We start from the raw sequence: 10,407 nt of genomic DNA, 5'->3' as shown, positions 1-10,407 counted from the left end.
GTATGCAGATACCTAAGAGAGCAACAGACAAAAAAAAACCCTTAAACTGTCCGCATCCTAACTCCTGCTAAACTAAACTGCTTTGGGCACGACTTGCAGTTGTCAATACAACATTGGTGGTGTCTCTATATAACCAGACACCTCCCTTTATGCTCTTCCCCTCCAAATTTCTTCATTTTGAACAAAACAGATTTTACTTACTAATGGCTAAGATGTCCTTAGAACAGAGATCGGACCTTATTAGTCTGATTTTCAGGTATTTTTTACAACATAAACCCAAAGACATGTTGAAACGAGCTATAACAAGCAGTGGTACATAAATCACAGATTTTGCAACTTGTGTAATACAACATGGAACATATATATTGAAAAAATCACTGCATATCACAGACTTATGTCCTCTGTATATCGCTCAATGCTGTATTATATAAGTTGTACATACATTCAATGATGTATTACATAAGTTGCATAAAACATTTACCTCTGTGATTTATGTACTACTGCTTGTAGTGGGTTTGTGTCTTTGCAGTTTTGGGAATCCATTGTCTTTTGAGAAACGAGCTATTATCCAGTATTCCTGCAATTTGTCCAGATTTTAAAAACAAATTAAAAGTAGGCCATGCTTCTACATGAGCTGTTAGTTTTCAATGTATAACTTATTTCTGACTGTGTTGCAAACTATATGCAAAGTATGCAGGCTCTCTCCTGTCCTCTGTAATATATAGTCTATGTCTGTTGATCACCGATCTTCTCCTTGTACATGAAGCAAGTCTTTAAAGGAAGTATCCAAGGTGCTGAACCATATGGCCATGGATTTCTTTGGATGACTTCTTCAAAGGCTAAACTAAAGCCAGAAGTGGATTCACTACTTCAGAAATATGAAACTCGTCAGCTACCACTGGACATCTATTTTTCATGCGAAACTTTGGTCCCCAGCAGCAGAGGTAAATTTAGCATGGGCATTTCACGCTGAATGGCAGTTTCATCTTTGGATTCACTGGATGATTCCACATTGTATCAAGTTAAACTCTAGACAGATTTGCTCACAAAAAACAAAGACAGGTATGGGGAATCTTTAGCCCTTCGGATGATTTCAATTAACTCTAGCATGGCAAATGTTAAGGAATTTGTCAAAATATATTCTCAAATGTCTGAAAGGTGTAAGGTTTCTTATTCTTATAAGGTTTTATCCTTGCATATTCTTCATGTGAAGGGGAACAATTGTATTTTAATGTTATATAGCAGTTTTTTTCCCTAACTTCAGAAAATGGAGTAAGAGCCTGAATAATCTTGCTGACAGAACCATTGGTGGCATGATCCTCAAACTACATGTAATAAGTTGGCTAAACCACTAAAGGAAGTGCTTATCTTATCACTAAGAATATGGTTTGCAAATTGGAGTTGAAGTGAATCAAAGTCCAACCTGGCATCCTGCCATGCAAATGGTTCTGCCCCTATTTCAGGTTAGTGAAGTAATTTTGAATCCACACATGGGTAAGGAAGTGAGATATGAATAGGAGAAGTTGGTTGCAAATATGAATGCGGGGGTTTTCAGATAAGGCTTTTGCTGTGCAAGCCCTTTGCCTGTTGCATGTAATTTTACACAGCAATAAAACATTATTATCTTCCACTGGCAACCCTCTGGATTTGTAAGCTTGTGTATTTTGATTACCCTATATAATAATGTACAAGGCTAGAAATGTTAATCAAAAATCAACCCAAACAACCTGGGCTAACTAATCCATAGATCCATACACCTTAACTCTTATGAATTAGAGTGGTAAAAGGCAAAAACTAAATCCATCTTTTTAATGTCACCGATCCCAGCCTTTGAGAGGGCCTAGGTGGAAACAGCAGTGGTGGTGGTGACCAGGGGTAGCTGACTAAGGGGCTCATCAGAAAGGTCAGGCAAGGCATCCTGCTTCACCTGACTTCGCCGAGAAAAGAGAGAGGCAGCGGGGCGAATCCATCACTCTGTGCGCAGCTCCCTCTTGGCAATGCTTTCCTCATCACATGTACAACCTTTACAATTCCACTCACTGGAGCGGCATACAGGAAGCACACAATCTCCCTGTTACGCCAGCTCCACTGACTGCCGGTCTGCTACCGAGCACAATTCAAAGTGCTGGCTTTAGCCTATAAAGCCTTAAACGGTTCTGGTCCAGCTTACCTGTCCTAATGTATCTCCCTCTATGAACCACCTCGGAGGTTAAGATTGTTGGTGCGGCTGGTGGGGATGAGAGACAGGGCCTTCTCAGTGGTGGCCCCTCATCTATGGAACTCCCTCCCCAATAAAATCAGGTCAGCCCCTCCCTCCTGTCCTTTAAGGGAAAGAAAACTCAAAACATGGTTGTGGGATCAAGCATTTGAGCAGCAGATGCAGCAATAATAATGAAAGTGATCTTATGTGACTGACAATAGATAGACCCTGGATTATGACTTTGAACTTGCGCAATTTTAAATGGATGTCTTTAACTGATGGTTTAACTATTTGTTTTAACTGTATTTGTTTTTTTATAATTGTGTATGTTGGCATCTAATAGTTACCTGTTCTGAGGCTGCCCTGAGTCACCCTTCGGGGCGAAAAGGATGGGGTATAAATGTATGAAATAAATAACAATAAATTCTATTTCTCATTCATATGTATTTCTTTTTTCTTTCCATCCTGACCAAATATTTACTTTATTGGAATCTCTGAACAGATGCAGAACTGGTTGGGTTAGAATTGAACTCCTGCATCCCTAATGCTTCACCACTCCCAAACAGTCTGAAATATTAGGGATAGAAAACAGCACAATCTTCCTGAATATCAAATGCAGTGGCAAAGTTCGAAAAGATCATAATATAGAAAAGCCTGCTCTCAGGTCAGTCTCTTTTGCCCCTGTGAACCGAGACACAATAACAGCTGGCTCTCTGTTCAGGACAAGCTGGTCTTGTTTGCCTTGGCTAACCTCTGTTCACTTTCACAACAGGTATTTTGCATTTCAAAACTGAAGGAATCAAAATACAAGAGGCACAAACTTCAGGTCTGGGGGGGGGGGGGGGGAGGAAACCTATCAGACATCTTCCAGGGTAAACATGGCCAGGAAATAGTCTAGTTTCCCATCCTCATTTGTAGATTTGTAACTTGAAGAAAGGGGCACCTTCCTACAAAATCTGGAAGGACAGAATAGAGGCAAATCTGTGTTCTTTGTGTAAGCCAATATTTGTTTGTTTTTTTTTCAGCTTGCTGAGAAAAGACACTACTGCTACTACAACTAATATTACTACTAATAATAATTGCTCGCTTGTTGGAATAAATAGAGTTTCAGTGAAGCCACGGCACAACCCTGGTTGGTTCTTTTCACCCAAGAACCAACTGAGGACCCTTCCACATAGCCATATAATCCAGAATATCAAGGCAGAAAATCCCACAATATCTGCTTTGAACTGGATTATCTGAGTCCACATTGCCATATAATCCAGTTCAAAACAGATAATGTGGGATCTTATTCAGCTGTGTGGAAGGGGCCTCAATCTGTTAGTCTAAGCTGCCCTTGTGGTGACAGTAAATTCATTAATCACAGTTACCTTCAACAAAATCCTGACAAATAACTCCACAGGCTTTGCAGGCTTTACTCAAAGGGAAAACTCAGAATCAATAAAGGAGATTTACTGTATAGCGTCATGTGACTAATTGCACTTTAGTCAGCCACATCGGTGTGTGAATTGCTTTCAAGATAAGAGAAGGCATATATTTCTGGACAAAGCTGTAGTATAACCCTGATTGTACAGAAAATAAAATCACGTCTGCTTGAATCTTCCCTATCACAGCTGGCAGTCATGGCATTTGATGGCACCTGGAAAGTGGAGAAGAGTGAAAACTATGAGAAGTTTATGGAAGTAATGGGTGAGATATGCATTCTTTTTGCTTCCTATCAGCAGCCATGTACTATATCATTGCGTTGGAAAGATCTGGAGGTTCTTTCACACTACACATATAGTGCTATGATTCCAGTTTAAATGCCACAGGCACATCCTATAAGAGGCTGGAGATTGTACTTTGGAGAGCTTTCTGATTGAGAATTCTGAATGGCCTGCCCTAAAATGCAAATTTCAGAAATCAATAGATGTTACCAAAGCAGTGAGAGACGCCTGGTAACACATACAGGCGTCCCCTGGGCAACGTCTTTGCAGACGGTCAATTCTCTCACACCAGAAGCCACTTGCAGTTTCTTAAGTCGCTTCTGACATGATTAAAAAAAATGCAAAGCAGTTAAAAATGAAATGACGATTGTATAACTGTGTAGTGTGAAAGGGCTCGTGGTTACTTCATTTAATTCACAAGGTTAGTCCCTGACATTCTACTTTCTTGTCCTCATGGAAACTACTAACATTGCATTCTAAATCTTATTTCTTTGCTCTCCAAACTGGTTTTTCCTCAAAATATAATGGGATTTACATAAGAGTTGATTCAGCCCTTGATTAAACAATCTGCTTCAGTTGAGACCTGCAACTGAAAGAGACCAGCCCTTGTCACTTTAAGTGTTAAGGAAACAGAAACTTGGATCCAGCCTTCCTTCAAGAATAAACCCATAGGACAAGTTGGTTGCGAGTCAATTGATTTTGTAGGGTCTGGATCCTCTGTGTACATGTGTCTTCAAGTTGCTTGTCAACTTATGGTGATTCTATTCATTTCATAATATTTTCTAAGATGAAAAATTATCAGTTTTTATTGCTTGAAGGTACTAGAACAGGCATGGGCCAACTTTGGCCCTCCATGTGTTTTGGACTTCAACTCCCACAATTCCTAACAGCCTACCGCCAGTCCAAAACACCTGGAGGGCCAAAGTTGGCCCATGCATGTTCTAGTACCTTCAAGCAATAAAAACTGTGATAATTTTTCAAGATTTTGCCAAGCTGTTTAGAATTATAGAGAGAACAATAAGAAAGCAAAATGCAACACTCCCCTAAAATCAACGGACTCACAACCAACTTGTCTTATTAGTTTCTTTTTTTTTTAAATATGTTTATTTAGAATATAGTGCTCTAAGGAGAGCTGAAAGGAAAGAGGTGTTTGGTGCACTAGGACAATACGAACGAACACAAAAACAGACAAACAGACAAACATACCACTAGATATGTTACGACAGTATGTCAATAATTAGTTTCAATGGGTTTATCCTTGAATCATGGCTGGATCCAATTTTATGTTTATTATTCTCTTTCAATAACTATCTCAAAATAACATGTAAAATCTCCTCATAACAGACAGACATGATATTATATCCTCACGACAACCTCACAAAAGAAATTAGTCTGAATGATTGCAATAGTTCTAGAGTCGTGTGTGTGGTGAACTTCATCATATGGGTTTAAATCTGTGTCTCCCAGAAACTATTTCATTTTTTCCAGTCATTACAATTACAATCAGACCACCTAGTGGCGCAGCAGGCTAAACTGCTGAGCTGCTGAACTTGCTAGCTGAAATGTTGGCAGTTTGAATCTGGGGAGCGGGGTGAGCTCCCGCTGTTAGGCCCAGCTTCTGTCAACCTAGCAGTTCGAAAACATGCAAATGTGAGTAGATCAATAGGTGCTGCTTCTGTGGGAAGGTAACAGCACTCCATGCAGTCATGCCGGCCACATAATCTTGGAGGTGTCTAGGGACAACACCTGCTCTTTGGCTTAGAAATGCAGATGAGCACCAACCCCCAGAGTCTGAGATGACTAGACTTAATGTTAAGGGAAACCTTTACCTGTATTTACAATTATAATATCAGCCACTTCTGTTATTTTGAAAATGCTTTTTTACAGAACAGAAAATCCTTTCGCTGTGTGCTTAACTTGCTTTTTCATGTACCTTCCTAGGTATTAATTTAGTGAAGAGAAAGCTAGGAGCTCATGACAATCTGAAGCTCACAATCCAACAAGAAGGAAACACATTTATAATCAAGGAGTCCAGCAATTTCCGTACCATAGAAATAGTGTTCAATTTGGGAGAGACCTTTGACTATAGCTTGGCAGATGGAACTGAACTTCAGGTAAAAAAGCCTCGTCTATGATGGTCTGGTCTTGCTTGAAAAATCTGCTGTTAAGAGGATACAAATAAAAGTGATTCCTGTGTTTTGCTTACTGGCATATTAAGAATGCTTTTGTCTTTGTTCATGTTACAGGGCAACTGGGACGTGAAAGATGGTAAACTGGTTGGGACATTCAAACGCAAAGATAATGGGAAGGAACTTTTAGCACTGAGAGAAATTGTAGGAAATGAAATGATACAGGTAAGTTCATCAGAAACAATTGATAGATCTGTTCATTTAAAAAAAATCACACTTGTTTCTTGACAAAGAATGAGTGTAATATTCTTAAACCCTTATTCCTTCATACTGCCTCATAAATACAGAGTGGAATTGGGTATATAAAAAGAAGGCAAGATTGGCTGGCATTTTCCTATCCAAGCCTATGTTGTTTACTGATTTCAGGTTTCTCAACCTGGAGGTTGGGACCCCTGTGGGGAGGATTGTGAGGGGTCATCAGAGGGGTTGCCAAAGGGCATCAGAAAACAAAGCATTTCACAATCTCTGAGGATGCCTGCCATAGATGCAGGTGAAATGTCAGGAGAGAATGCTTCTGGAACATGGCCATATAGCCTGAAAAATCTACAATAACCCTCTGTTGGTTATTGGAGTTCTCTGTGGGAAGTCTGGCCCAACTCTATCATTACTGGGGTTCAGAATGCTTTTTGATTGTAGGTGAACTATAAATCCCAACTACAACTCCCAAATGTCCAGGTGTATTTTCCCCAAACTCCACCTGTGTTCACATCTGGGCATATTGAGTCTTTGTGCCAAGTTTGGTCCAGATTCATCATTGTTTGAGTCCACAGTGCTCTCTTGATGAAGGTGTACATCAAGATGTAGGTCATGGGAGTTCTGTGTGCCAAGTTTGGTTCAATTCCATCATTGGTGGAGTTCAGAATGCTCTTGGATTATAGTTAACTCTAAATCCCAGCAACTCCAATTCCCAAAAGGCTATTTCAATCCCCCCCCCCCCCCCCAATCCTACTGGTATTCAGATTTTGGCATATCAGGTATTTGTGCCAAATTTGATCCAGTGAATGAAAATACATCCTGCATAATGTGGGATTTTATGGCAGGCCTATTATGGTAACTAAATAAATCTCCCCAAGTGAAGACAAATAACACAGAAGTACTTGTTCCCAATCAAGGCTGTTGGAGTTTAAGCATCAACTCATCCTGCTATTTAAATATAGGTTTTTATTTGACCATACAGTCCAGCTTCAGTTTTGATTAGTTTATACCTACTTAAAAACAGGATTGGACAACTGATGGGCTTCCAGATGCTTTTGGACTACATACCCCATCATTGATCACAACTCACTATACTGGCGAGAGCTGATAGAAATTATAATCTAGAGAACAGCAGTTTGTCCACCCAGCCTTAGGAAAACACCTCTTACTTTTACAAATGTGGCTCATGGTTCCTTTGGAAATACAACTTTGCAAAATGGATCTTTGCAAACTCAGTCCCAATGATTTATGTAACTAGGTAGCATGTGTAAACTCTCACATGGCATGCAGGGGTGGCTCAACCCATTACGCAAAGTAAGCATTTGCAGTATAGTTGATTTTGCCCAGGGGTGCTCTTGAGGCACTCTTGGGGGAAAATAGACCTTGGCATATGCGAGTTGTAGTTACTGGGTGTATAGTTCACCTACAATCAAAGAGCATTCTGAACTCCACCAATGGTGGAATTGAACCAAATATGGCACACAGAACTCCCATGACGAACAGAAAATATATATCAATGATTGGTTGGGGGGTACTGTTTCCTTACCATTGAAAATTACCTAGGGCCGCCACTGATGGCATGAATTCTACTATGCTACAACGCTGAACTTAATTATCTCCCCCAGTTTTCTCTTAAATATGTCACTACCAATTGCCAGTGTAGCTTAAACTTATCTACTGCATTATTCTTAAGTCTGAGTGCATTACGCTGTAGAATTAATGCAGTTTGATGCCACTCTAATTGCTATGACTCAATGCCATGGAATCCTGGGAGTTTTACGAAGTCTTTAACCTTCAATGTGTTGTTGAAGGCTTTCATGGCTGGAAACACTGGGTTGCTGTGAGTTTTCCAGGCTGTATGGCCATGTTCCAGAAGCATTCTCTCCTGGCGTTTTGCCCACTTCTATGGCAGGCATCGTCAGAGGTTGAGGAGTCTGTTGGAAACTAGGCAAGTGAGGTTAATATATTTGTAGAATGTCCAGGGTGAGAGAAAGAACTCGTCTGCTTGAAGCAAGTGTGAATGTTGCAGTTTGTCCACCTTGATTAGCATTTAATGGCCTTGCAGCTTCAAAGCCTGGCTGATTGCTGCCTGGGGAGGATCCTTTGTTGGGAGGTGTTAGCTGGCCTTGACCTATTCTTGTCTGGAATTCCCCTACTTTTTGAGTGTGGCTCTTTATTTACTGCCTTTAACCTTCTCATCCAAAGAGTGTTAGTGCCTCACCAAACTACAGATCCCAGGATTCCATAGCACTGGACCATGGCAATTAAAGTGGTATCAAACTGCATTAATTATACAGTACAGATGTCCCATTTGTTGATCTTCAGCACACAATTTTCTAACTTGTTTTTTTTTTAAATTTCAGACATACACCTATGAAGGAGTTGCAGCTAAGAGATTCTTCAAGAAAGCATGAAAAACAGTCAGACAGAAGAATGGCTGTCCTTTGTTTATAGAAAGAGTAGTTTTCCCACCAAGTGCAGAGTAACTGAGTTCTACTTTTGTCCATGTGCCATAACAATTCAGATGTATTTATCTTTCACACCTCTATCTGCTTAAATAAATGGCGTTGCTAAGGCTACAAGTAATATTTACTGTTTTATAAATGGAGAGGAAAATAAACAAAGTTTCTACTTCATTTTTCAGGAGACATGTTTTCATTCCATCATTTTTGTATAAACTTTTTAAAAATACCTCCCATTATATAATACACTAGTAAGAATCGGTGAGCTTGATCAATGGACCAAGGTATAATGATTAACATGGTTTCAAAATTAAGGGCACAACAAAGACAGAGATAAATACTTTTTAATATCATTCAAGTCAGTGTGAAATTTTAACATATCCTTAATGTTCAAGTTGAAATCGTTAGGATCTCAAGGTGCATTTGATGGAATGTTGTCCTAAGCACAGCTTGGAAATGTTAATTTTAGACTTCAACTCCAAGAATTGCACAACCCTCACACCCAGTGTCCTAAGCAACTTTTCTTCTGAAAGACTGCATTCACAGACAAAGCTCTGATTCACCATGAAAATGTCGTTTGATTGTAGTTAGTTACAGTTCCTCCCTGACTCTGAATGTCGCCTTTGTTGCGCCCACTTTGCATTCTGAAGTATGGAAAGTTTGCAGAGTAATTGTAATGGACTTGGTTTCCTTGGGTACGAAACTGATGAAAGATTACCTGTTTTGTACATATGTACATAGATTCATGTACATATTGCTCTGATTGAATGCGTAAATACTTTCTAATTGTCTAAGGGTGCATTTACATCCTTAATGCCGTTTGCTAGCACTTTAACTGCCCTGATTCAACTGCTATGAAATCTTGAGAGCTGTGGTTTGGTGAGGAATCAGAACTCTGGCAAGAAGCCTAAAGATCCTATAAAACTACAACTCCCATCATTCCATAACAAGAGTCATGTAAGCTACAGTGATGTCGAACTGCATTCATTCTACAGTATAGATGTACCCTCAGTTTGGTAGCAACAGTCCTGCTTAATCCTCCACCATCCCACTTTTTAACTTGTTTTAAAAATGGCCCAGTTCTTTCTTCTCCTCTCCCCACTTCCCTCTTTCATCCTCATCTTACTCCAATTTCTGCAAAGTGAGTTCAAAGTACAGAAGTAGTTTTGCACTGAGTTAACTCCACATGGACTGAAGATAAGGGCATTTTGTCCTTCCCTGTGGGTTTTGGCAAACTTAAAACTGCACCGGACTCACCTAGGTTGTGTGTTCTTCCTCTTTAATAATGTTTACTCTGTTGACCACACTCTGATATTGCTTGACCTAGGACCTCTTCACATGGCTCGTGGTGCCCCACACGTCCTCCCACTTCTCCTCGTCACATGGTGGGGCACGCTTTGTGTTGGCACCCTTTCCCTCCCCCTATCAGATGGCAGAAAGGAGCAATGCGCATTGGAGCAATGCGCATTGCTCCACTGCCCTTTATGCCATCACACCAAAAAAAGGATAGGAAAGTGTGGGTACTAGCTTCATTTGAGTTACCCAAACAACACTTTCCTCCTCGTAGTGGTGGAGGAATGTGGGATGGCACATGGCAGGCCCCATCCAAGCAGTGCATAAAAGCGGCAAAACAGGGCAAAAATGCCCTGTGTGAA

General features: G+C 40.2%; 1 protein-coding gene across 1 annotated transcript; it reads left to right on the top strand.

Moving 5' to 3' along the window:
* The first annotated feature begins 3,709 nt into the window (after positions 1-3,709).
* FABP2 (fatty acid binding protein 2) lies at positions 3,710-8,907 on the top strand. The gene is made up of 4 exons (XM_060776210.2): positions 3,710-3,889; positions 5,848-6,020; positions 6,153-6,260; positions 8,654-8,907. Exons 1-4 carry the CDS (start codon positions 3,823-3,825, stop codon positions 8,702-8,704), a joined length of 399 nt encoding a protein of 132 aa, XP_060632193.2. The 5' UTR covers positions 3,710-3,822; the 3' UTR covers positions 8,705-8,907.
* Positions 8,908-10,407: the final 1,500 nt, after the last annotated feature.

Source organism: Anolis sagrei, chromosome 5 (genome assembly GCF_037176765.1).
Source record: "Anolis sagrei isolate rAnoSag1 chromosome 5, rAnoSag1.mat, whole genome shotgun sequence".
Taxonomy (NCBI): Eukaryota; Metazoa; Chordata; class Lepidosauria; order Squamata; family Dactyloidae; genus Anolis; species Anolis sagrei.
The sequence above is the reverse complement of the archived record's forward strand: the minus strand, read 5'-3'. Positions and strand labels throughout refer to the sequence as shown.